This window comes from Pseudophryne corroboree, chromosome 12 (assembly GCF_028390025.1).
Source record: "Pseudophryne corroboree isolate aPseCor3 chromosome 12, aPseCor3.hap2, whole genome shotgun sequence".
Classification (NCBI taxonomy): Eukaryota; Metazoa; Chordata; class Amphibia; order Anura; family Myobatrachidae; genus Pseudophryne; species Pseudophryne corroboree.
Genome location: NC_086455.1, coordinates 158,318,515 through 158,346,354, shown reverse-complemented (window position 1 = coordinate 158,346,354; position 27,840 = coordinate 158,318,515). Strand labels below are relative to the sequence as shown.

Sequence of the window (27,840 nt, the reverse complement as noted above, 5' to 3'; positions counted from 1 at the left end):
AGGAACCCCAGCATCCACTAGGACGATAGAGAAAAAAGGATAGTGGTGAGATTCCGAACTAGCATACACAACAAGAGGAAAGCCATGCTAACCAAACTTGAAACAGGAACAGCAATGGCTGAACCAACATTATTTAACCAAGTAACCGTGCAGGAAGAACGAAGCACTGGGCGGACGCCCAGTAACCTCTACGGACTACGAGAAAAGGATTTACCGGTAGGTAATTAAAATCCTATTTTCTCTTACAGCCTAGAGGATACTGGGGTCCATTTAGTACCACGGGGATGTACCAAAGCTCCCAAACCGGGTGGGAGAGTGCTGAGGTTCCTGCAGAACTGATTGACCAAACTGAAGGCCCTCAGAGGCCAAAGTATCGAACTTGTAGAACTTAGCAAACGTGTTCGAACCTGACCAAGTAGCTGCTCGGCAGAGCTGTAAAGCCGAGACACCCTGGGCAGCCGCCCAGGAAGAACCCACCGACCGAGTAGAGTGGGCCTGTACAGATTTTGAACATGGCAAACTTGCCGTGGAATAAGCATGCTGGATAGTAAGTTTGATCCAGCATGCAATAGTCTGCTTAGAAGCAGGACACCCAATCTTATTGGGATCATAAAGAACAAACAGCGAGCCCGTCTTTCTGTGACGAGCTGTTCTTTTCACATACACCTTCAAAGACCTCACAACATCCAAAGACTTTGAAGTAATAGAGGTGTCGGTGACAACCGGAACCACAATAGGTTGGTTGATGTGAAACGCAGACACCACCTTAGGAAGAAATTGCTAACGAGTTCTGAGTTCAGCTCTGTCCTCATGGAAAATCAAATAGGGACTTTTGTGAGACAAAGCTCCCAGCTCCGACACACGTCTTGCTGAAGCCAAGGCCAACAGTGTGACGGTCTTCCACGTAAGATATTTTACGTCCACCTCCTGTAACGGCTCAAACTAGTCCGATTGGAGGAAATGCAGCACCACATTGAGATCCCAAGGTGCCGTGGGAGGCACAAAGGGAGGTTGGATGTGTAGAACACCTTTCAAGAACGTCTGGACTTCAGGGAGAGAAGCCAACTGTTTCTGAAATAAAAAGGACAAGGCCGAAATCTGGACTTTTATGGAGCCCAGACGTAGGCCCACATCCACTCCAGCTTGTAGAAAAATAGGATTTTAATTACCTACCGGTAAATCCTTTTCTCGTAGTCCGTAGAGGATGCTGGGGTCACATTTAGTACCATGGGGTATAGACGGGTCCTTTGGGAGCCACTAGCACTTTAAGAGTTTAACAGTGTGGGCTGGCTCCTCCCTCCATGCCCCTCCTACCAGACTCAGTCTAGAAACTGTGCCCGAGGAGACGGACATACTTCAAGAGAAGGAAATACAGATAGTGGTGAGATTCACACCAGCTCACACCGAATCGAAAAAACCATGCTGACCAGCATGCAACATGGAAAAACCATGCTAACCAGCATGCACCATGAAGAAATTATGTAAAACCACATGAAACATGAAGAAACCATGTCAACCAGCAGGTAACATGAAGAAACCATGCTAACCAGCAGGCAACATGAAGAAATCATGCCAACCAGGATGAAATATGAAGAAATCATGCCAACCATCAAGCAACACAAAGAAAACATGTTATCTAGCATGAAACAGGAAGCAACCATGCCAATCCGCACGTAGCCTGAAGCAAGTCATGCTAACCATGCATGAAAGAGGAACAGCAACAGCTGAACCAATACTTAACCAAGTAGCAACGCAGGAAAACGAAGCACTGGGCGGGCGCCCAGCATCCTCTACGGACTACGAGAAAAGGATTTACCGGTAGGTAATTAAAATCCTATTTTCTCTAACGTCCTAGAGGATGCTGGGGTTCCATTTAGAACCATGGGGATGTACCAAAGCTCCCAGTACGGGATGGAGAGTGCTGAGGATCCTGCAGAACGGAGTGACCAAACTAAAGGTCCTCAGAGGCCAAAGTATCGAACTTGTAGAAGTTCAGCAAACGTGTTCGACCCCGACCAAGCAGCTGGTCGGCAAAGCTGCAAAGCCGAGACACCCCGGGCAGCTGCCCAGGAATAACCCACTGTACGAGTAGAGTGGGCCTTAACAGATCTTGGACACGGCAGGCCTGCCGTAGAATAAGCATGCTGGATTGTAAACCCGATCCACCGAGCAAACGTCTGCTTAGAAGCAGGGCACCCAACCGTGTTGGGACCATAAAGGACAAACAGAGCGTCCGACTACCTGTGACGAGAAGTCCTCTTCACAGAAACTTTCAAAGCCCTCACAACATCCAAGGACTGTGAGGTAATTGAGGATTCAGTAGCCACTGGCACCACAATAGGTTGGTGATATGAAAAACCTTGGAAGAAATTGCTGACGCGTTCTGAGCTCAGCTCCATCTTCATAGAAAAACAAGTAGGGGTGGTTTACAGCTTTGTGATATTGATGTATACTATTAATAAAAATTGTTACAAAAAAACAAAACAAAGAAAACAAGTAGAGGCTCTTGCATGACAATGCCCCCAATTTCGACACCCGTCGAGCAGATGCCAATGCCAACAGTGTGGCCACCTTCCAAGTTAGAAACTTGACGTCCGCCTCCTGTAAAGGCTCGAACCAGTCCGACTGCAGGAACTGCAGCACCACATTAAGATCCCAAGGTGCAGTAGGAGGCACAAAGGGTGGCTGGATGTGCAGAATCCCTATCATGAAAGTCTGAATTTCAGGGAGAGCAGCCAATTGTTTCTGGAAGAAAATGGACAAGGCCAAAATCTGAACCTTTATGGAGCCCAAGCGTAGGCCCACAACCACACCCGCTTGCAGAAAGAAGAGAAACCGTCCTAGTTGAAACTTCACCATAGGAAATGTCTTGGATTCACACCAAGACATGTACGTTTTCCAATGTGATGGCAATGTTTAGACGTTACCCCTTTCCTAGGTTGTATCAGGGTAGGAATGACTTTGTTCGGAATGCCCTTCTGAGCTAAGATCTGGCGTTCAACCTCCATGCCGTCAAACGTAGCCGTGGTAAGTCTTGATAAGCGAATGGCCCCTGTTGCAGAAGGTCCTTGCAAAGAGGAAGATGCCTAGGATCCGCGTACCAAGCACTTCTTGGCCAGTCCGGGGCAATGAGGATCGCCTGAACTCGTTCTTTTTATACACTTGAGAATCCATGGGATGAGTGGAAGCGGAGGGAATACATACACTGACTGGAACACCCACGGAGTTACCAGAGCATCCACCGCCACTGCTTGTGGGTCTCGCGACCTGGAACAGCATCTCCGAAGCTTCTTGTTGAGGCATGTCTATCTGAGGTACGCCCCATCGGCTTGTTACCTCTGCGAATATCTCCGGGTGGAGGCCCCATTCTCCTGGATGGAGATTGTGTCTGCTGAGGAAGTCTGCTTCCCAGTTGTCCACTCCCGGAATGAAGACTGCTGACAGCGCCCGCACATGCTTCTCTGCCCAGAGGAGGATTATTGTCACATCTGACATTGCAGCCCTGCTCTTCGTTCCGCCCTGCCTGTTTATGTAGGACACCGCTGTGACGTTGTCCGACTGAACCTGAACGGCTTGATCTTGCAGAAGATGTGCTGCTTGTAGAAGGTCGTTGTACACGGCCTTCAGATCCAGAATGTTTATTGGAAGGAGAGATACCTGAACTGACCACTTTCCTTGGAAGTTTTCCCCCTGAGCGACTGTTTCCCAACACCTGAGACTTGCATATGTGGTTAGATGAATCCAATTCTGAATCCCGAACCTGTGGCCCTCGAGTAGGTGAGAAGTTTGCAGCCACCAGAGGAGTGAAATTCTGGCTTTCGGCAACAGGCGTATCCGCTGGTGAATGTGAAGATGAGATCCTGACCATAAGACCAGGAGATCCAGTGGGAAAGAATGTGCAAGTAATCTTCCGTACTGTTGAGGCTCTTAGTGGGCAACCATCTTCCCCAGAAGGCGAATGCACTGATGAACCGATAACCGGGTTGGCATCAGGACATCCCGGACCATTGATTGGATCACCAACGCTTTCTTCACCGGTAGAAATACCCTCTGCACTTCTGTGTTGAGAATCATCCCCAGGAAGGAACGCCTCCTTATCGGCTTCAAATGCGAAATTGGAAGCTTCAGGATCCACCCGAGATCCCGGGACAGTTGATTTAAGAGAGCAACGCTCCGTAACAACATCTCCCTGGAGGATGTTAAGGTCACCCAGATATGGAATTATGTCCACTCCTGATTTGTGGAGCGGGAGTATAAAGGCTGCCATGGCCCTGATGAACACCCCCGGTGTTGTGTAGTAGCCAAGCTCAGTGTTTGGAACTGGAAGTGACATAGTTGTAGTGCAACCCTAGATAGGCCCAGAGAGGCGGCCAGATTGGAATGTGAGGTACGCACCCCTGATATCCCAGGATAGCAGGAATTCTCGAGCAGAGGTCACCACTCCTAGACTCCATCCTGAATTGAACACCTACCAGTAGGGAATCAATGACCCCAGGTTTGAATAGTAACCCCTGTTACGTAAATGAGGTGGAACTGGAATAATGACATTAGTTTGACAAATGATATGATAGCTTCCAGCAGTAGTGCACTTTCTGCCTGAGAAGCTAGTAAGCCTGATTTGAATAATCTGTGAGGCAGGAATACTAGAAATTCTAGTCTGCACCCCTGGGCAACCTAACTGTTTCCAGGGGTCTAGGCAGTATATTGCCCAGATGTGTTACTGAATCTCTTTAATGACCAAATGGGAATGTGGAGGTACGCATCCTTGATGTCCAGGGACACCGGGAACTCCCCCTCCATTAGTCCTGAGATAACTGCTCTCAGAGACTCCATCTTGAATTTGAAGTACCTGAGATAAGGGTTCAAAGATTTCAAGTTCAGAATTGGCCTTACTGAACCATCCGGCTTCGGTACCACAAAAAGGTTCGAATAGTAACCTTTGTTCAACTGATGAGGTGGAACTGGAACAATAACCTCGGACACTACCAAGTTTCGGATAGCGTCCAGAAGAATAGCTCTGTCTGCCGGCAAAGCTGGCAAGCCTGATTTGAAGAAACGGTGAGGTGGGAGAGTTTGAAACTCCAGCCTGTACCCCCTGAACACTATATCTCGTATCCAAGGGTCCAGGCCAGACGACACCCAGACGTGGCTGAAATGCTGGAGTTTTGCTCCCACCTGACCTACCTCCAGGCTGTGCGGTCCACCGTCATGCTGAGGACTTTGAGGCACCAGAAGCAAGCTTCTGGTCCTGGGAACCTGTGGGAGCAGGCTTTTGGCTTTGGCACGACCACCTCTAAAGAAGGTGTGAGAAGGCTTGTTCTTTCTAGGCCTCGTGGGCCGAAAGGACTGTGACGTGTTGGAAGTAAAAGGCTTGTTCGCAGCCTGTGCCGCTGAGGGGAGAAAAGTAGACTTACCCGCGGTAGCCATGGCAATCCACGCATCCAGTGCCTCCCCAAACAGAGTCTGCCCTGTATAGGGTAGGCTCTCCACACTTTTCCTGGATTCCGCGTCTGCAGACCATTGGCGCAGCCAGAGACTCCTGCGAGTCGAGACGGACATGGAGGAGATCCCCGCAGCCATGGAACCCAGATCCTTCATGGATTCTACCAGGAACCCTGCAGAATCCTGTATGTTACGTAAAAACAAATCAACGTCACCTTTATCCATCGTAGTCAAGTCCTCCTGCAGAGTGATTGACCACTTGGCTATAGCTTTAGAAATCCATGCACAGGCAATAGTAAGCCGCAGTATAGCCCCTGAAGCCGTGTATATGGATTTAAGCGTAGCATCCACTTTGCGATCTGCCGGTCCTTCAACGCGGTAGATCCCGGGACTGGTAAGACCACTTGTTTTGACAGCCTGGAGACAGAGGCGTCAACTATAGGCGGGGACTCACATTTTTTTCTATCGTCTTCCGGGAAGGGAAAAGCAATCAGGACCCTTTTAGGGATCTGGAATTTCTCTAGACATGTTTGCTTGTACACCCCACATACACACAGGGTACAGGGCAGACAGAGTCCCCCCCCCACCCCCCCAAGAATGGCAGAGAGACACAGAGATTAGAGCCAACCCACACACAGCACTATATAGGTATAGGGAGACCCTTAACCAGCGCTGACTGTGTCCCTTAATAGGTGACACAGTCTTACACAGCCTCCCCTCCCTTCTCCAACCCCCTGGTACCGTACAGATAGCTGGAGGTGCTCTGGAGGGACTGCTCTTCCACTGGCAGCGTGTCTGCAGGCAGGAAAATAGCGCTGAGCGCTGCTGGGTCCGCTCTGAGAAGCTCCGCCCCCTTAATGGCGCTGTCTTCCCGCTCTTCCAAGATTATACTGGCCTGAGGATTTTTTGCTGGCTGAGATCCGCAGATCCCGACAGGCTTTCTTGTCAGTGTAGGGTTAAGGCGCTGGCTAAGGGCGCCCCACACTGCGCCGCACCCAAGTACCGCTGAGCCCGCGGAGCGCAGTTAGTACTGCGCTCCTACCCTGATGCCATCTTCACACTGACCCCCCGCTTGTTAAGGGGGTCGATGACTCACTTGCCACAAACTTCAGCTCTGCAAGGGGGTGGCGGCATGCTGCTGAGGTGAGCGTTCCCCTGCGGCGAGGAGCGATCTATCCCCTCTGGAGCTCAGTGTCCAGTCAGCAGAGACAGTGGCTCAGACCCCGCAGGGCAGACACTGCTCCCCCCCTCAGTCCCTCGATGCAGGGAGGCTGTTGCCAGCAGCCTCCCTGTAAAATAAAAAAACTCTAAAATAAACGTTTACTAAGAAAGCTCTGTAGAGCTCCCCTAGCTGTGACCGACTCCTCCGGGCACATTTTCTAAACTGAGTCTGGAAGGAGGGGCATAGATGGAGGAGCCAGCCCACACTGTTAAACTCTTAAAGTGCCAATGGCTCCTGATGGACCCGTCTATACCCCATGGTACTAATATGGACCCCAGCATCCTCTAGGACGTAATATAAAGTATTTTATAATGAATACGGTACAATACAGGTAACCAATGGAGGGACTGACAGAGCGGATCTGCAGACAATGAACGTTTAGTGAGGAAGATTAGCCTCACAGCTGCATTCAAAATGGATTGTCGTGGTGAGAGCTTATGTTTGGGAAGACCGGTCAGAAAACTATTGCAATAATCAATGCGGGAGATAATGAGAGCATGGATTAGAGTTTTTGCTGTGTCTAGTGTATTTATTTATTATTAACAGTTTCTTATATAGCTCAGCATATTCCGTTGCGCTTTACAATTAGAACAACAGTTATAGAACAAAACTGGGTAAAAACAGACAGACATAGAGGTAGGAAGGCTACACTCTATGAGGAAATAGGCATCAATACACAAGGATAGATAAGGTCGTATTTTGGATATGTTTCTTATGCTGCTTTCACATCGCAAACCCTGCTTTTCATTACCGTTTTGCTACCTTTCACACTGAACCCGTTTCTCCCATAGAAAACAGTGGTTGTCATTGTAAATGGACTTTTCTGGCCCACACATTATTAATAATTATTAATTAATTATTAATTAATTAATTATTAGTAATTTGGCTAGTCGTACGATGGAACCCAGCAGTTTCAAGCATCTTTACCATGTTTTTGTAGATTACTGCATCCTTCACTGTCCCAGTGATTTGTCTACATATTTCTTCATCCCCTCTGATCGTAAGCAGCTCCCTAACCTCCTCATCACTCCGATGTGCCATTTTAAACTGTATTCTGTATAACAAAACGCTCCCTTCACTCTCATGTGTTTCCTCCAGTTTATTTCCTGCTTCTGCCTGGTGACATCACGCATGGAGACAGCCTATCACCTTCTGTGGCTTGGAAATACCGTTTCTGAGCCTTTCACACTGCACAATGAAACGAGTCTGAACCGGGTAGGACCCTGCTTTTTAACCGTTTCAAAATACCGGTATTTTGAAAACGGTAAATTCAAGGTGGCCCTTTCACACCACAGCTAGAACCGTTTTGGAAGGCTTAAAAATCGGCAATTTACCGGGTTAAAGCTGTGGTGTGAAAGGGGTAGTAGATGTATGTAACATGATCTAGAGACAGATTGAATGTGGGGAACAAAGGACAGTTCAGAGTCAAGTATGACACCTAGGCAGCGAGCTTGTGGGGTAGGGATGATGGGAAACGGTCATTAGGTCGACACAGCTTAGGTCGACAGTCATTAGGTCGACATGCCACAAGGTCGACATGAGTTTTTAACTTTTTTTCATTTTTTGGATTTTTCCATACTTAACGATCCACGCGGACTACGATTGGAGCGGTAACCTGTGTAGAGTGAAGCGGCAGCGGAGCGAGGCACCTTGCCCGAAGCTTGCTCGCCATGCGAGGAGACACGGTGCACTAATTGGGGTTCCCCGTCACTTTACGAAGAAAACAACACCAAAAGCAGTCCAAAAACACAGGCCGACCTTTTGACCTGTCGACTTAGTACATGTTGACCTAATGCCCATGTCTACCTTCAGTGGTCAACGTAATGACTTGCGTCCTCAGTTGGGTCGACCCAACGACCCATACCCAGAATGATTGTCAAGTTCTCAACAGTGATAGAGATATCAGGTTGGTAATGACTATTGGCCGGTGGAAATATAATTAATTCAGTTTTGGAAATATTAAGTTTGAGGTGGCGAGATGTCATCCAAGATGAAATGGCAGAAAGGCACTCAGTGACACGGCCCAATACAGATGGGGGGGCGCCGTCACGATGTACCCCCATTTCTATAGCAACGCTTGCTGGGGGGCGGGGCTGCGAGTCGGGGGCGTGGACTCGCAGCAAGTCCCCATTTCCATGGAGACCGGGGGGAGGGCGGCTAAACAAGAGAGCCGGAGGCTGCGCTGCGTGCGGCCTTCCCGGCTCTCTGTTGGACCAGACCGTCTGCCCATCTGGCATTTGCCAGAAATGTCAGATGGCGAGTCTGGCCCTGGATGCTACAGAACTCCTTCTCTTTTTTTTAACAAGGTGCCGGGACACCGCCCCCGACAACCACAAAGCCCCATCCTCTAGTTCTGATTGGCCCACGGGCCAGCCACTGAAGGAATAGGGATGACCATCTATTAGTGTAACCATCGATGGTCATCCATTACATAGTTGACTACCATCAATGGTTACTTACCATCAATGGAGAACACACTGATGGCCGTCCCTAGTGCTGCCAGCAAGTAGGGACAGTACCTGGAAGCTGTTAAAATAAAATCTGTGGTGCCAGCAAAAATAAATTATTTGCATCCGAAAAGCAATTGGGCAGAATTTGGAAACTGTTTAAAACATTATGTGTGTCTAAAAAAACAATTGACCAGTATCTGGGCACTGTATAAAAAAATAAGAATTTACTTACCGATAATTCTATTTCTCATAGTCCGTAGTGGATGCTGGGGACTCCGTAAGGACCATGGGGAATAGCGGCTCCGCAGGAGACTGGGCACATCTAAAGAAAGCTTTAGGACTATCTGGTGTGCACTGGCTCCTCCCCCTATGACCCTCCTCCAAGCCTCAGTTAGGATACTGTGCCTGGACGAGCGTACACAATAAGGAAGGATTTTGAATCCCGGGTAAGACTCATACCAGCCACACCAATCACACCGTATAACCTGTGATCTGAACCCAGTTAACAGCATGATAACAGAGGAGCCTCTGAAAGATGGCTCACAACAATAATAACCCGATTTTTGTAACAATAACTATGTACAAGTATTGCAGACAATCCGCACTTGGGATGGGCGCCCAGCATCCACTACGGACTATGAGAAATAGAATTATCGGTAAGTAAATTCTTATTTTCTCTAACGTCCTAAGTGGATGCTGGGGACTCCGTAAGGACCATGGGGATTATACCAAAGCTCCCAAACGGGCGGGAGAGTGCGGATGACTCTGCAGCACCAAATGAGAGAACTCCAGGTCCTCCTCAGCCAGGATATCAATTTTGTAGAATTTTACAAACGTATTTGCTCCTGACCAAGTAGCTGCTCGGCAAAGTTGTAAAGCCGAGACCCCTCGGGCAGCCGCCCAAGATGAGCCCACCTTCCTTGTGGAGTGGGCATTTACAGATTTTTGGCTGTGGCAGGCCTGCCACAGAATGTGCAAGCTGAATTGTACTACAAATCCAACGAGCAATAGTCTGCTTAGAAGCAGGAGCACCCAGCTTGTTGGGTGCACACAGGATAAACAGCGAGTCAGATTTCCTGACTCCAGCCGTCCTGGAAACATATATTTTCAGGGCACTGACAACGTCTAGCAACTTGGAGGCCTCCAAGTCCCTAGTAGCCGCAGGCACCACCAATAGGTTGGTTCAGGTGAGACGCTGAAACCACCTTGGGGAGAAACTGAGGACGAGTCCTCAATTCCGCCCTGTCCGAATGGAAAATCAGATAAAGGCTTTTTCAGGATAAAGCCGCCAATTCTGACACGCGCCTGGCCCAGGCCAGGGCCAACAGCATGACCACTTTCCATGTGAGATATTTTAACTCCACAGATTTAAGTGGTTCAAACCAATGTGACTTTTGGAACCCAAAACTACATTGAGATCCCAAAGTGCCACTGGAGGCACAAAAGGAGGCTGTATATGCAGTACCCCTTTTACAACGTCTGAACTTCAGGGACTGAAGCTAGTTCTTTTTGGAAGAAAATTGACAGGGCCGAAATTTGAACCTTAATGGACCCCAATTTCAGGCCCATAGACACTCCTGTTTGCAGGAAATGTAGGAATCGACCCAGTTGAATTTCCTCCGTCGGGCCTTACTGGCCTCGCACCACGCAACATATTTTCGCCAATTGCGGTGATAATGTTTTTGCGGTTACATCCTTCCTGGCTTTGATCAGGATAGGGATGACTTCATCCGGAATGCCTTTTTTCCTTCAGGATCCGGCGTTCAACCGCCATGCCGTCAAACGCAGCCGCGGTAAGTCTTGGAACAGACAGGGTCCTTGCTGGAGCAGGTCCCTTCTTAGAGGTAGAGGCCACGGATCCTCCGTGAGCATCTCCTGAAGTTCCGGTTACCAAGTCCTTCTTGGCCAATCCGGAACCACGAATATAGTGCTTACTCCTCTCCATCTTATCAATCTCAGTACCTTGGGTATGAGAGGCAGAGGAGGGAACACATACCCTGACTGGTACACCCACGGTGTTACCAGAGCGTCTACAGCTTATTGCCTGAGGGTCCCTGGACCTGGCGCAATACCTGTCGAGTTTTTAATCATGTGGAAGACTTCTGGGTGAAGTCCCCACTCTCCCGGGTGGAGGTCGTGCTGAGGAAGTCTGCTTCCTAGTTGTCCACTCCCGGAATGAATACTGCTGACAGTGCTATCACATGATTTTCCGCCCAGCGAAGAATCCTTGCAGCTTCTGCCATTGCCCTCCTGCTTCTTGTGCCACCCTGTCTGTTTACGTGGGTGACTGCCGTGATGTTGTCCGACTGGATCAACACCGGCTGACCTTGAAGCAGAGGTCTTGCTAAGCTTAGAGCATTGTAAATGTCCCTTAGCTTCAGGATATTTATGTGAAGTGATGTCTCCAGGCTTGACCATAAGCCCTGGATATTCCTTCCCTGTGTGACTGCTCCCCAGCCTCGCAGGCTGGCATCCGTGGTCACCAGGACCCAGTCCTGAATGCCTAATCTGCGGCCCTCTAGAAGATGAGCACTCTGCAACCACCACAGGAGGGACACCCTTGTCCTTGGTGACAGGGTTATCCGCTGATGCATCTGAAGATGCGATCCGGACCATTTGTCCAGCAGGTCCCACTGGAAAGTTCTTGCGTGGAATCTGCCGAATGGGATTGCTTCGTAGGAAGCCACCATTTTACCCAGAACCCTTGTGCATTGATGCACTGAGACTTGGCTCGGTTTTAGGAGGTTCCTGACTAGCTCGGATAACTCCCTGGCTTTCTCCTCCGGGAGAAACACCTTTTTCTGGACTGTGTCCAGGATCATCCCTAGGAACAGAAGACACGTCGTCGGAACCAGGTGCGATTTTGGAATATTGAGAATCCAATCGTGCTGCCGCAACACTACCTGAGATAGTGCTACACCGACCTCCAACTGTTCCCTGGATCTTACCCTTATCAGGGAATTGTCCAAGGAAGGGATAACTAAAATTCACTTCCTTCGAAGGAATATCATCATTTCGGCCATTACCTTGGTAAAGACCCGGGGTGCCGTGTACCATCCATACGGCAGCGTCTGAACTGATAGTGACAGTTCTGTACCATAAACCTGAGGTACCCTTGGTGAGAAGGGTAAATTTTGACATGAAGGTAAGCATCCTTGATGTCCCGAGACATCATGTAGTCCCCTTCTTCCAGGTTCGCAATCACTGCTCTGAGTGACTCAATCTTGAATTTGAACCTCTGTACGTAAGTGTTCAAAGATTTTAGATTTAGAATCGGTCTCACCGAGCCGTCCGGCTTCGGTACCACAACAGTGTGGAATAATACCCCGTTCCCTGTTGCAGGAGGGGTATCTTGATTATCACCTGCTGGGAATACAGCTTGTGAATGGCTTCCAAAACTGTCTCCCTGTAAAGCCGACTTTAGGAAACGGCGAGGGGGAGACGTCTCGAATTCTAATTTGTACCCCTGAGATATCACCTGAAGGATCCAGGGGTCTACTTGCGAGTGAGCCCACTGCGCGCTGAAATTCATTGAGACGGGCCCCCCACCGTGCCTGATTCTGCTTGTAAAGCCCCAGCGTATACTGAGGGCTTGGCAGAGGCGGGAGAGGGTTTCTGTTACTGGGAACTGGCTGATTTCTGCAGCCTTTTTCCTCTCCCTCTGTCACGGGGCAGAAATGAGGAACCTTTTGCCCGCTTGTCCACGAAAAGACTGCGCCTGATAATACGGCGTCTTCTCATGTTGAGAGGCGACCTGGGGTACAAACGTGGAATTCCCAGCTGTTGCCGTGGCCACCAGGTCTGAAAGACCGACCCCAAATAACTCCTCCCTTAATAAAGCAATACTTCCAAATGCCGTTTGGAATACGCATCACCTGACCACTGATGTGTCCATAACCCTCTACTGGTAGAAATGGACAACGCGCTTAGACTTGATGCCAGTCGGCAAATATTCCGCTGTGCATCACGCATATATAAAAATGCATCTTTTAAATGCTCTATAGGCAAAAATATACTGTCCCTATCTAGGGTATCAATATTTTCAGTCAGGGAATCCGACCACGCCAACCCAGCACTGCACATCCAGGCTGAGGCGATTGCTGGTCGCAGTATAACACCAGTATGTGTGTAAATACCTTTTAGGATACCCTCCTGCTTTCTATCAGCAGGATCCTTAAGGGCGGCGATCTCAGGCGAAGGTAGAGCCCTTACAAGCGTGTGAGCGCTTTATCCCCCCTAGGGGGTGTTTCCCAACGCACCCTAACCTCTGGCGGGAAAGGATATAATGCCAATAACATTTTAGAAAATAAGAATTTACTTACCGATAATTCTATTTCTCATAGTCCGTAGTGGATGCTGGGGACTCCGAAAGGACCATGGGGAATAGCGGCTCCGCAGGAGACTGGGCACAAAGTAAAAGCTTTAGGACTAGCTGGTGTGCACTGGCTCCTCCCCCTATGACCCTCCTCCAAGCCTCAGTTAGGATACTGTGCCCGGGCGAGCGTACACAATAAGGAAGGATTTTGAATCCCGGGTAAGACTCATTACCAGCCACACCAATCACACCGTACAACTTGTGATCTGAACCCAGTTAACAGCATGATAACAGAAGGAGCCTCTGAAAAGATGGCTCACAACAACAATAACCCGATTTTTGTAACAATAACTATGTACAAGTAATGCAGACAATCCGCACTTGGGATGGGCGCCCAGCATCCACTACGGACTATGAGAAATAGAATTATCGGTAAGTAAATTCTTATTTTCTCTAACGTCCTAGTGGATGCTGGGGACTCCGAAGGGACCATGGGGATTATACCAAAGCTCCCAAACGGGCGGGAGAGTGCGGATGACTCTGCAGCACCGAATGAGAGAACTCCAGGTCCTCCTCAGCCAGGGTATCAAATTTGTAGAATTTAGCAAACGTGTTTGCCCCTGACCCAGTAGCTGCTCGGCAAAGTTGTAAAGCCGAGACCCCTCGGGCAGCCGCCCAAGATGAGCCCACTTTCCGTGTGGAATGGGCTTTTACAGATTTTGGCTGTGGCAGGCCTGCCACAGAATGTGCAAGCTGAATTGTACTGCAAATCCAACGAGCAATCGTCTGCTTAGAAGCAGGAGCACCCAGCTTGTTGGGTGCATACAGGATAAACAGCGAGTCAGATTTTCTGACTCCAGCCGTCCTGGAAACATATATTTTCAGGGCCCCGACTACGTCCAGCAACTTGGAATCCTCCAAGTCCCTAGTAGCCGCAGGCACCACAATAGGTTGGTTTAAGTGAAATGCTGAAAACACCTTAGGGAGAAATTGAGGACGAGTCCTCAATTCCGCCCTGTCCGAATGGAAAATCAGATAAGGGCTTTTACAGGATAAAGCCGCCAATTCTGACACGCGCCTGGCCCAGGCCAGGGCCAACAGCATGACCACTTTCCATGTGAGATATTTTAACTCCACAGATTTAAGTGGTTCAAACCAATGTGACTTTTGGAATCCAAAAAAAAAACTACATTGAGATTTCAAGTGCCCCTGGAGGCACAAAAGGAGGCTGTATATGCAGTACCCCTTTTACAAACGTCTGAACTTCAGGGACTGAAGCTAGTTCTTTTTTGGAACAAAAATTGACAGGGCCGAAATTTGAACCTTAATGGACCCCAATTTCAGGCCCATAGACACTCCTGTTTGCAGGAAATGTAGGAATCGACCCAGTCGAATTTCCACCGTCGGGCCTTACTGGCCTCGCACCACGCAACATATTTTCGCCAATTGCGGTGATAATGTTTTTGCGGTTACATCCTTCCTGGCTTTGATCAGGATAGGGATGACTTCATCCAGAATGCCCTTTTTAAACTTTTACTCTAAGCAGCTCAGGAGAGCCACCTAGATTGCACCCTTCTCGTTCGGGCACAAAATCTAACTGAGGCTTGGAGGAGGGTCATAGGGGGAGGAGCCAGTGCACACCAGCTAGTCCTAAAGCTTTTACTTTGTGCCCAGTCTCCTGCGGAGCCACTATTCCCCATGGTCCTTTCGGAGTCCCCAGCATCCACTAGGACGTTAGAGAAATTATCCGTTGTTATCGGGGGAAACCCACGCATCATCACACACCTCATTTAATTTCTCAGATTCAGGAAAACTACAGGTAGTTTTTCCTCACCGAACATAATACCCCTTTTTTGGTGGTACTCGTATTATCAGAAATGTGTAAAACATTTTTCATTGCCTCAATCATGTAACGTGTGGCCCTACTGGAAGTCACATTCGTCTCTTCACCGTCGACACTGGAGTCAGTATCCGTGTCGGCGTCTATATCTGCCATCTGAGGTAACGGGCGCTTTAGAGCCCCTGACGGCCTATGAGACGTCTGGACAGGCACAAGCTGAGTAGCCGGCTGTCTCATGTCAACCACTGTCTTTTATACAGAGCTGACACTGTCACGTAATTCCTTCCAACAGTTCATCCACTCAGGTGTCGACCTCCTAGGGGGTGACATCACTATTACAGGCAATCTGCTCCGTCTCCACATCATTTTTCTCCTCATACATGTCGACACAAAAGTACCGACATACAGCACACACACAGGGAATGCTCTGATAGAGGACAGGACCCCACTAGCCCTTTGGGGAGACAGAGGGAGAGTTTGCCAGCACACACCAGAGCGCTATATATATACAGGGATAACCTTATATAAGTGTTTTTCCCCTTATAGCTGCTGTATAGTTAATACTGCGCCTAATTAGTGCCCCCCTCTCTTTTTTTAACCCTTTCTGTAGTGTAGTGACTGCAGGGGAGAGACAGGGAGCTTCCCTCCAACGGAGCTGTGAGGGAAAATGGCGCCAGTGTGCTGAGGAGATAGGCTCCGCCCCTTTTCGCTGACTTTTCTCCTGCTTTTTTATGGATTCTGGCAGGGGTTAAATGCATCCATATAGCCCAGGAGCTATATGTGATGCATTTTTTTTGCCATCCAAGGTGTTTTTATTGCGTCTCAGGGCGCCCCCCCCCAGCGCCCTGCACCCTCAGTGACCGAAGTGTGCTGAGAGCAATGGCGCACAGCTGCAGTGCTGTGCGCTACCTTGTTGAAGACAGGACGTCTTCTGCCGCCGATTTTCCAGACCTCTTCTGCCTTCTGGCTCTGTAAGGGGGCCGGCGGCGCGGCTCTGGGACCCATCCAAGCTGGGCCTGTGATCGTCCCTCTGGAGCTAATGTCCAGTAGCCTAAGAAGCCCAATCCACTCTGCACGCAGGTGAGTTCGCTTCTTCTCCCCTTAGTCCCTCGATGCAGTGAGCCTGTTGCCAGCAGGTCTCACTGAAAATAAAAAACCTAATCTAAAACTTTCACTAAGAAGCTCAGGAGAGCCACCTAGTGTGCACCCTTCTCGTTCGGGCACAGAGATCTAACTGAGGCTTGGAGGAGGGTCATAGGGGGAGGAGCCAGTGCACACCAGATAGTCCTAAAGCTTTCTTTAGATGTGCCCAGTCTCCTGCGGAGCCGCTATTCCCCATGGTCCTTACGGAGTCCCCAGCATCCACTTAGGACGTTAGAGAAACATATTATTGCAAAGGCCCCCACCGGCTACTTCTTGATGCCACCCGGCTGAAAATTATTTCTGGTGAGAACACTGAGAGGTTGGGATGGCCATTGATGTTTTGCCACCCATAGCAGAGGGTGTGGTGATGGATTTTTATTATTTTCGTCACAGGCACAAAGAGCTTAGCTCCGCCACCATTGTGACACTCAGTCACGTCCTCTTCCCCGATTGCCCGTAAATCAGTATATCATCGAATCTCCTTATATGGCTTTACTGGGCGGTGGCTTAGCGCAGCATGCAGAGAGGGTTCTTCTTATAGGAGTGTTGTAGGCATGCCAGTGATAGTGGATGCATAAACAGGTGCACAATCATTATCATCGGATGCCATACTAGGGATGGCCATCGAGCATCAATGTTCCAAAATCAACAATGGTCTATTTACGTTGTTGAATACGTTTACCATTGATGGCATACAACCAGATGGTTATACACCATCGATGGTAGCTGTATGCCCGTTTTTTTTTCATGACGTTTTCAGTGCTAGTGTTGCTGCACAGGGGCTGCTAGGCTGTCCATCAATAACCCTGCACCGCCCCCGCCTCTTACACTGTGTGTAAAAGCTGGGAATGGGATGCCCCGCCTCTTTCACAGGCAGAGCTGTCACTCACAGCTCAGCCCCGGATCTCACACATAATCAGCGCCAGATGCCGCACATGTGCATAAACACTGATGGAAAAATCATCTCTATGATGATGGGCAATGAGGCCTCTGTCCACCAGCACAACAGCATTATCTGTGTAAGGGGCACTACTACGGGCATTATGTGTTTAAGCGGCAATACTACTGTGGGCATTGTGTATAAGGGGCACTACATGAGGTGTAATGTGAATAAGTGTATGCTACTGTGTGGCGCAAATTTAATTGGGCATATTATTGTGGGGCCACGACTCCTGTGAGACCACACCCCTTTTTTGTTGCAAAATTGCACGCTGTCCCTTTATAAAGAATGGGAAGGGAGCCAAAAATAGCAAGCTTGGACTGGACCTGGTAACCATAAAAGCGGTGCTGACCTTTGCTCACTATAGGCCTGATGTGGAGCTGGAAGGAAATTGTACGTATGTTGCATGCACAGGAGAAAATGCGTATGTCCAGCTGCGTGCAGAGTTGTGCGTATCTTGTGCTGTGAAGGGAGCGATTAGTCATCATTAGGGCGCATTTGCACCTCCCTTATACTAGGTGCCAGAGACACATCTGTAAAAGGAGGTGATTGCGCTTCTGCCTGGGTCTGTGCAGTCCGCAGTTGCACCGCTTCAGGGCAGATGTGAAACGCGTGAGCTTCTACACTGCCTGTACCTGCGAGTGCAACACGTGGGTTCAGCACTGCCCGAACCTGAGAGTGTAACTGGTGAGATTACTGCACCACCCTAACCTGCAAGTGAAACGTGTAGGCAGGCAACACTGCACGTACCTGTGAGTGAAATGCGTGGGTTCTGCACTGTCTGCGACTGAAAGGCGTGGGTTCTGCACTGCCTGCGACTGAAAGGTGTGGGTATCTGCACTGCACGTACCTGCGGGTGAAACGTGTGGGTCTCTGCACTGCCCGTGCCAGCGAGTGAAACGCATGGGTATCTGCACTGCACGTACCTGCGAGTGAAACATGTGGGTATCTGCACTACCCGTGCCAGCGAGTGAAACGCATGAGTATCTGCACTGGCCGTGCCTGGGAGTGAAACGTGTAGGCAGGCAACACTGCACGTACCTGTGAGTGAAATGCGTGGGTCTGCACTGTCTGCGACTGAAAGGCGTGGGTTCTGCACTGCCTGCGACTGAAAGGTGTGGGTTTCTGCACTGCACGTACCTGCGGGTGAAACGTGTGGGTCTCTGCACTGCCCGTGCCAGCGAGTGAAACGCATGAGTATCTGCACTGGCCGTGCCTGGGAGTGAAACACGTGGGTATCTGCACTACCCGTGCCTGCGGGTGAAACGTGTGGGTCTCTGCACTGCCCGTGCCAGCGAGTGAAACGCATGGGTATCTGCGCTGCACGTACCTGCGAGTGAAACATGTGGGTATCTGCACTACCCGTGCCAGCGAGTGAAACGCATGAGTATCTGCACTGGCCGTGCCTGGGAGTGAAACCCGTGGGTATCTGCACTACCCGTGCCTGTGAGTGAAACGCGTGGGTTGGCAGCGCCTGTACCTGCACCACCATTACCTGGGAGTGAAACGCATGGTTATCTGCCCTGGCCGTACCAGAGTGAAGCGTGTGGGTATCCACACTGCCCATACCTGCAAGTGAAACGCGTGGGCCTCTGCACCGCCATTACCTGCGAGTGAGACGCATGGTGTTTCTGCACAGCCTGTACCTGTCTGCGCTCGAGCGAGAGGACAAAACACGCTCCGCAGTTATGCACCCAGCTTAGCTTCACCTCTTTCCACACACCTAGGTACTCTGTCCCTATTTCTGTGCCTGTTCTTCTCACTCCCCTCACCTCCTACAGCCTCACGCTGTAAAATATACTAATGGGCACCAGTCTCACGTCCAGGGATACACAGGAGACGTGCTGGGTGTTTGTGCTCCTCCCAGGTCCGCCGCCACATGAGGTGAGAGCCCCCGAGTGCCCGGTCACCGAGCTGTTGGGACACCACTTCCTCACGTGACCCGCCTCGGACCGCGGCCTAGCCGTCTGGCACCTGAGGGGTTAACGGCCGCCATCCCCGCGCCTCGCAGACCCCGCCCACGAGAACTACAGTTCCCGGCGCGCCCGGCGCCGCCAGCGCTCTCTCCCAGGCAGGAGGACTACAGCTCCCGGCGCGCTTTGCGTTGGCCCCGCCTTGCGTGACGCGCACTTCCCGCGAGGTTTCCCGCCCCCGTGACCTGGTAGCTGTGTCTCCGCGGCTCAGTCTCGGTATATAAAGGAGAGCGGTGGCCGAGAGCAGACGGCTGGCGGCGGCCCCATCCCAGCAGCACCATCAGCGCCGGAGCCCGCAGCCGAGCACTCAGCCCCATAGTCAGGGCGTCCCCGGGGCAGAGGGTGAGGGGTGCAGTGCCTGCTGGAAATGGCGACTGCGGCTAACGCCAACCCCGTGGTAAGGACCCTGAGCGGGGCAGCGCCGCCATCTTATCACCAGGGGCGGCTATTGGGGTGCCCCTGGCTCCCTGACAGGGCTGAGGTGGGGAGTACGGGGTCCCCTGACCCCCCCGGGGTGTGATGGGCGGGGTATGTGTTAGGTACAGGTATGTGAGGTACAGGTATACGTGGGGGCCCCGCTGTGTGGGGTGTCCGGGGGCCCCAGCTGTGCACAGTCACAGAGTTCTCTCTATATATAGCCCTCAGCCGGGAGGGGGCGGAGCCGGTTCTGCTGACGTCACGTCGCTCTGTGGTCTTGGCAGGTGGGAGGAGCCCTAGGTGCACCCCCATCCTATAGCTCTAGCTGATACCTCATTATACCACCACACTAAGGGGTCTATTTACTATGCCTTGGATGGAGGTAAAGTACCAACCAATCAGCATCTAACTGACATTTCACAGACTGGGGGGCAGATGTATTAACCTGGAGAAGGCATATGTAAGTGATAAACCAGTGATATGTGCAAGGTGATAAAGGCACCAGCCAATCAGCTCCAATATGTAAATTAACAGTTAGGATCTGATTGGCTGGTGCCTTTATCACCTTGCACATATCACTGGGTTATCACTTCCTTATGCCTTCTCCAGGTTAATACATCTGCCCCTGGGTTCGAAAAATGAGTTGGGAGCTGATGGTTGGTACTTTATCTCCATCCAAGGCTTAGAAAATAGACCCCATAGGCTGTTACCTCAATATAGCCACCTACCCCCTACGGTTACCCCAATATAGTCACCTACCCCTACTGTTACCTCAATATATAGCCATGTACCCCTACTGTTATCCCAATAGTTGTCTACCCCCCTACTGTTTCCCCAATATACAGCCCTGTACTGTTAACTCATTATACAGCCACCTACCCCCTACTGTTTCCCCAATATACTGCCCCACTGTTACCCCAATATACAGCCACCTTTCCCCCTACAGTACTTTTACACCAATATACAGCCCTGTACTGTTAACTCAATATAAAACCACCCACCGTTACCCTAATACATAGCACTCTACTGTTATCCTGGTATACAGCACTCTACATTACCTCAATATACAGCCACCTACTCCTTACTGTTATACAGCCCCCTACTGTTACCCATTGTACAACCACTTTACCCCCCGACTACCCCTGTATACATTCAAATACCCCCTCCACTGCTATCCTCAATATAAATCCAAATACTCCCCTCCTGTCATCCCCAATATAGAACCAAGTGCTCCCTCACTATTACCCCAATATACAGCAAAATACCCCCAAAATTTGTACCCAGCCGAGTACCTAAACACAGACCGTTAACTTCAATATACAGCCAAGCACTACCCCCCTCTGTAACTTCAATATACAGCCAAGCACTACCCCCCACTGTAACTTCAATATACAGCCAAGCACTACCCCCCACTGTAACTTCAATATACAGCCAAGCACTACCCCCCACTGTAACTTCAATATACAGCCAAGCACTACCCCCCACTGTAACTTCAATATACAGCCAAGCACTACCCCCCACTGTAACTTCAATATACAGCCAAGCACTACCCCCCACTGTAACTTCAATATACAGCCAAGCACTACCCCCCACTGTAACTTCAATATACAGCCAAGCACTACCCCCCACTGTAACTGCAACATACAGCCAAGCACTACCCTCCACTGTAACTTCAATATACAGCCAAGCACTACCCTCCACTGTAACTTCAATATACAGCCAAGCACTACCCTCCACTGTAACTTCAATATACAGCCAAGCACTACCCTCCACTGTAACTTCAATATACAGCCAAGCACTACCCCCCACTGTAACTTCAATATACAGCCAAGCACTACCCCCCCCCCCCCCCGCGCTTCCCCAATGTAACTTCAATATACAGCCAAGTAGCCCCTTCCCCTCAACGGTTACTTCAATATACAGCCAACAACCCCCCACTGTTGCAGCAATATACAGCCAAGGACCCCCCCCCCCCAAACGCATACTGTTGCAGCAGTATACAGCCAAGCACCACCCCGCACACACACAGTAACTTCAGTATACAGCCAAGCATCTCCCTCCACACACACCCACTTGGTTGCTTCAGCATAGAGCCAAGTGCCCAACACTGGGGCAGATGTATTAACCTGGAGAAGGCATAAGGAAGTGATAAACCAGTGATAAGTGCAAGGTGATAAACTCGCCAGCCAGCCAGCTCCTAACTTTCATTTTGCATATTGGATCTGATTGGCTGGTGCGTTTATCACCTTGCACTTATCGCTGGTTTATCACTTCCTTATGCCTTCTCCAGGTTAATACATCTGCCCCAGTGTTTCTTCAATATAAAGCCAAATACCTCTCCCTATCACAACTATTGCCCCAATATACGCGTGGGGATGGGTGCCCAACGGCCGGGATCCCTGCGGTCAGCATACTTTGTGGACAACATAGCCCTTGGCCCCCTGCCGGCATTCTGGTGGTCGGGATCGTAACTATATCCCCAATATACAGCCTGCAGTCCTGTTATATTCCCTCTATACCTGGCACAACAGCTAACTATCCCCCACTGTCACCCCAGTATACAGCTAATTCCCCATACACACACATTGATACCTCAGTGTACAGCCAAATCCCCTCACACACTTAACACCGTTATACCACCCTGAACTGCTAAACCAATATACAGGTGACAGCCTTATTATATTCAATCCATACTCCGCATAACAGCCAAATACTCACCACTGTTACCTTGTTATACAGCTGGCAGCCCTAATATATATCCCCTATAGTCAACGCAACAACCAAAAATCCCTGTTACCCCAATACACAGCCACCGGCCCTGTTACAGTTCCTCTATATGTAGCACAGCGGCCTGTATATACACCCCCCACACTGTTACCCCAATATAACGCCAAATACTCACACAGTAACTCCAATGTGCAGCCAAATGTCACCATACTGTTACCACAATATACAGCGGCTGCCTTCAATAATCAGAACAGCTATACCCCCTTCCCCCCCCACACGCACACACACGCACACACACTTACCTTACTAACCCTACAAATGCTCCCCAAAATCACCTGAAAATGCAGCCTTTAGCTGTAGTTTGTTCACTATATACTCGTTTCTTTAGAACCCTGCTATGTTGCCCCCAGTATACAGCCGGTAATTGTTATATACTGTTACAGCATCACCAACACTGTTAACCAAGTATACAGCCTGCGAGCCTGTTTTCCCTTATACTCTGTGCAGCTGCCATATAATCCCCTCCCCACCACTACTAGTTTCCATTACTCCAGTATACAGCCTGCAGTCCTTTTTATATCCCCTCTGTACTCTGATGCAGCCAAATTGCTCCACACAAGTATCCACACCCCTATAAGAATTTTTCTCAACACTTTTCTGTCGTTTAATCGCACACGCAGTTACGTTGATATCCAGCCTGCAGCACCGTTATGCAACAAAGCTTTCTCAATCCGTGTAGTTGTCCGTCTGTTACCCCCATGTCCCCAATCTATTGACACCCCTCATCTCTGTAATCTGGAATGCAAATCTGACCAGTCACTTTTCCCCATCTCTACCCACGCTTCTCTTGGCACCCCTGGTGCTTGGGGTGTGGGGCCTGTGGCTCACTGGTGCTTGGTTGGAGTCCTAGATCAATGAGCTTCACTGGTCTCGGCTGTCTGTTCAGGACATAAGATACAATCAAGAACAGGGTCAGCAATCGGGGCCCTCCAGCTACTGGGATTTGTAGTTCAGCAGCGGCAGGAAGGCTGCTTATTGCCTTCCCCTGATCTCTGGGAATCCCAGTAATGTTGCTGCACTACCACTCCCCGTCATTTGTGTCTTCTGGATGACTGTCCCATTGTAGAGATATCTAATTGGTGTCCTAGTTTCCTAAATGCGTCTATAATAGCTACTGTACCTCCACAGTTTGCACATGACTGGTACTTTGTAAGTAAACCCGTTCGTCTGAGTTCCTGTCTTTTGTGTTACAGCCTAAACTGTACAGATCTGTCATTGAGGACGTCATTAATGATGTGCGGGAGCTGTTTCTGGACGAGGGTGTTGATGAACAGGTTTTGATAGAGCTAAAGACGGTGAGTAGCAGTGTAGACTGAGATGAAGCGCACAAGACTTGCACCAGCCCCCGCCTGCCTAACCGGCCTCTCCTTTCTAGCTGTGGGAGAGCAAACTTATGCAGTCCAAGGCAGTAGATGGGTTCCACTCGGAGGATCAACAGCTTCTACAGCAGCATCAGCAACATCTCCATGTCCAGCCCCACATGCAGCAGCAACATGCTGCAGTGCACCAAGCTCCAACGCAGCAAGTCCTCATTCCCGCCACCCACCAAGGTCTAGTACCCTCATCATACCGCAGTGAGTGTGAGCTCCTTTAGCTGTAAGGAACTTGGGTCTGAGTTGCTGCAGATGGTTCTGTGGCTGGTTATGTGTAACCCTGTCTAGTATACATAAATGTTTCAATGGTGCTGAAATGCTGGTTCTGCCACCGGAGGGCGCCGATCACACTGGGATGTATAATGCTCTCCAAACCTCAAGCAACTGCTGAGGTTTTGTAGGGGTATGGGTCATTGGGTCGACACACATTAGGTTGACATGCATTGGATCGACCACTAAAGGTCGACCTGGGTTATTTGACTGTTTTTGGTGTCGTTTTCTTCGTACAGTGACGGGGAACCCCAATTAGTACACCGCATCCCCTCACATGGCGAGCGAACTTCGGGCAAGGTGCCTCGCTGCACAAGTTACCGTTCCCATTAGTAGTCCATGTGCATCGTAAAGTATAAAAAAGGTCAAAAAGGGGGGGGGGGGGAGAATCGTGAAACTCATGTCGACCTTTTGACCTGTCAACCTAATAAACCTGTCGACCTAATGCATGTTGACCAAACGACAGCAACCCTTTTTGGAGCTTATTTACTAAGTGTGGCTCTTATAAGCCGCTGCCTCCTGGCGTGCTTAAGCCCAAAATTTTAAAAAGGCAGAACACCCCTTGTTTTGTGTAACCGCATTGCCTATTTACAATTATATAAGCCATCGCTTTGGATCATATTCCTGGAACAGTTTAGAAAGGTATCCAATCTCTAGGTCGACCACACTTAGGTTGTCAGTCATTAGGTTGACCACTCCTGGTCGACCTGATCAGTAGGTTGACATGAGTTTTTCCCTTTTCTCTAACGTCCTAGTGGATGCTGGGGACTCCGTAAGGACCATGGGGAATAGACGGGCTCCGCAGGATACTGGGCACTTTAAGATAGAATTTGGATACTGGTGTGCTCTGGCTCCTCCCTCTGTCCCTTCTCCAGACCTCAGTTTTGAATCTGTGCCCGGACAAGCTGGGTGCTACTTAGTGAGCTCTCCTGAGCTTGTTAAAGTATTTTGTTAGGTTTTTTTATTTTCAGAGAGATCTGCTGGCAACAGACTCTCTGCTACGTGGGACTGAGGGGAGAGAAGCAGCCCTACTCTCTGCAGATAGGTCCTGCTTCTTAGGCTACTGGACACCATTAGCTCCAGAGGGATCGTACACAGGATCTCACCCTCGTCGTCCGATCCCGGAGCCGCGCCGCCGTCCCCCTCGCAGAGCCGGAAGACAGAAGCCGGTGACGGAAGCAAGAAGACTTCGAAATTGGCGGCAGAAGACTCCAGTCTTCATATGAGGTAGCGCACAGCACTGCAGCTGTGCGCCATTGCTCCCACACTAAACCCACATACTCCGGTCACTGTAGGGTGCAGGGCGGGGCGCCCTGGGCAGCAATTGGAGACCTCTTGGCAAAAGTGGGCATATATACAGTTGGGCACTGTATATATGCATGGGCCCCCGCCATATTTTTACACAAACGCGGGACAGAAGCCCGCCGATGAGGGGGCGGGGCTTCTTCCTCAGCACTCACCAGCGCCATGTTTTTTCTCCACAGCACCGCTGAGAGGAAGCTCCCCAGTCTCTCCCCTGCAGTTACACGGTAGAAGACGGTAAAAAGAGAGGGGGGGCACATAATTAGGCGCAAAAATCAATATAAACAGCAGCTACTGGGTTAACATTAAGTTACTGTGTTATTCCTGGGTTAATAGCGCTGGGGTGTGTGCTGGCATACTGTCTCTCCAAAGGGCCTTATGGGGGAATTGTCTTCAGATGAGCATTCCATGTGTGTGGTGTGTCGGTACGTGTGTGTCGACATGTCTGAGGTAAAAGGCTCCCCTAAGAAGGAGAGCAAATGTGTGTGAGGGTGTCTCCGTCGACAACGCCGACACCTGTTTGGATATGTGTAATTAAGTGCGAAGGTGAATTTATTGCACAAAAGATTAGAGAACAGACAGGAAATCTACCCATGTCTGTCCCTATGTCGCAGAGACCTTCAGAGTCTCTCAATGCTCACTATCCAAAATAATAAACACTGATATCGACACGGAGGTTGACTCCAGTGTCGACTACGATAATGCAAAGTTACAGCCAAAATGGCAGAAAAGTATTCAATATGATTATTGTAATAAAAGATGATTTGCATATCATTGACTCATCTGTCCCTGACACAAGGGTACACATGTTTAAGGGGAAGAAAGCTGAGGTAAATTTCCCTCCTTATGATGAAAAAGAGCGGGAATCTCCAGACAAGAGACGGCAGCTTCCCACAAAGAATTCTCAGGCAGTATCCTTTCCCCACTAGGGCCAGGATACGATGGTAATCTTCCCCTAGGGTGTCACGTTTGCCCAAAAGGTAGCCCTGATGTAACAGCTATTCTCGGGGATCCTGCAGATAGCGTGCACATTCTGGTACACTACTCAGACCGGCGATTGTGTCGGCATGGGTTTATAGCGCTGTGGCAGCGTGGACAGGTACCTTAGCAGCAGAGATTGAGACCCTAGAATGTAGATGTGTATGTATGTATGTTGCCCAAAGAGACATGAGGTATACTGGGTCCTAGAGTCAAAGCTATGTCGATTTCTGCTTGACGTGTCCTATAGAATGTGCAATGGACAGATGATGCCGACTTAAGAGGCATATGGAAGGCTGAGGATTGTGTGGAGAAGGGTTCTCGGACCTGGTCTCCACAGCTATAGCTGGTAATTCTGATATTTTGCCTTATATTCCTGTGCAGCCTAGGAAAGCACGACATTATCAAATGCAGCCTTTCGAACAAAGAAACAAGAAAGTCTGAGTTGCGTCCTTTCTTGCCAGAGGCGGGGGCAGAGGAAAGAAGCTGCACAACACAGCTAGTTCCCAGGAACAGAAGTCCTCCCCGGCCTCTACAAAAATCCACTGCATGTCGCTGGGCCTCCACAGGCGGAGCTAGGCCCGGTGGGGGCACGCCTTCATAAGTTCAGCCACAAGTGGGTTCACTCCCTGTTAGATCCCTGGGCAATAGATATTGTGTCTCAGGGATACAAGCTGGACTTTGAGAAGATGCCCCCTCACCGACGGCCCTGCCGGCTTCCCCCCACGAGAGGAAAACAGTGTTAACTGCAATTCACAAATTGTATCTTCAAAAGGTGGTGGTCAAGGTTCCCCTCCAACAAGTAGGGGGTTATTATTCGACCATGTGGTAGTCCCGAAACCGGACGGTTTGGTCAGACCCACATTGAATTTAAAATCCCTGAACACATACCTGAAAAGGTTCAAGTTCAAGATGGAATCGCTAAGAGCGGTCATTGCAAGCCTGAAAGGGGGAGAATTTATGGTGACTCGGGACATAAAGGATGCATACCTTCATGTCCCCATTTATCCACCTCATCAGGCGTACCTCAGAATTGCGGTACGGGATTGTCATTACCAATTTCAGACGTTGCCGTTTGGTCTTTCCAAGGCCCCGAGAATGTTCACCAAGGTAATGGCGGAAATGATGGTGCTCCTGCGGAAGCAAGGGTCACTATTATCACGTACTTGGACGATCTCCTCATAAAAGCGAGATCAAGAGAGCAGTGGCTGAACAGCGTATATAACGGCTGGATTCTATATATTCCAAAGTCGCAGTTGGTTCCTACAGCTCATCTGGCTCTCCTAGGCATGATCCTAGACACAGACCAGAAAAGGGTTTATCTCCCGATACAGAGAGCTCAGGAGCTCGTGACACTGGTCAGGAATCTATTAAAACCAAAACAGGTG

The 27,840-nt window shown here is 49.7% G+C and overlaps 1 protein-coding gene and 1 long non-coding RNA gene across 3 annotated transcripts in view; one reads left to right on the top strand and one right to left on the bottom strand.

Moving 5' to 3' along the window:
* The window catches only part of LOC134981086 (uncharacterized), a 41,016-nt gene extending 21,520 nt beyond the window's left edge, over positions 1 to 19,496 (bottom strand). The window contains exon 1 of one of the 2 annotated variants that reach the window (XR_010190515.1): positions 19,076 to 19,496. This is a non-coding gene — a long non-coding RNA (uncharacterized LOC134981086). The remainder of the gene's footprint in view (positions 1 to 19,075) is intronic. The other variant, XR_010190514.1, reaches the window with a different exon arrangement.
* Positions 19,497 to 19,630: 134 nt separating this feature from the next.
* Positions 19,631 to 27,840, top strand: part of GTF2A1 (general transcription factor IIA subunit 1) — a 34,682-nt gene continuing 26,472 nt past the window's right edge. The window contains exons 1-3 of the mRNA XM_063948236.1: positions 19,631 to 19,722; positions 23,723 to 23,824; positions 23,905 to 24,103. Of these exons, the coding sequence (XP_063804306.1) occupies positions 19,693 to 19,722; positions 23,723 to 23,824; positions 23,905 to 24,103 (331 nt within the window). The 5' untranslated portion in view covers positions 19,631 to 19,692. The remainder of the gene's footprint in view (positions 19,723 to 23,722; positions 23,825 to 23,904; positions 24,104 to 27,840) is intronic.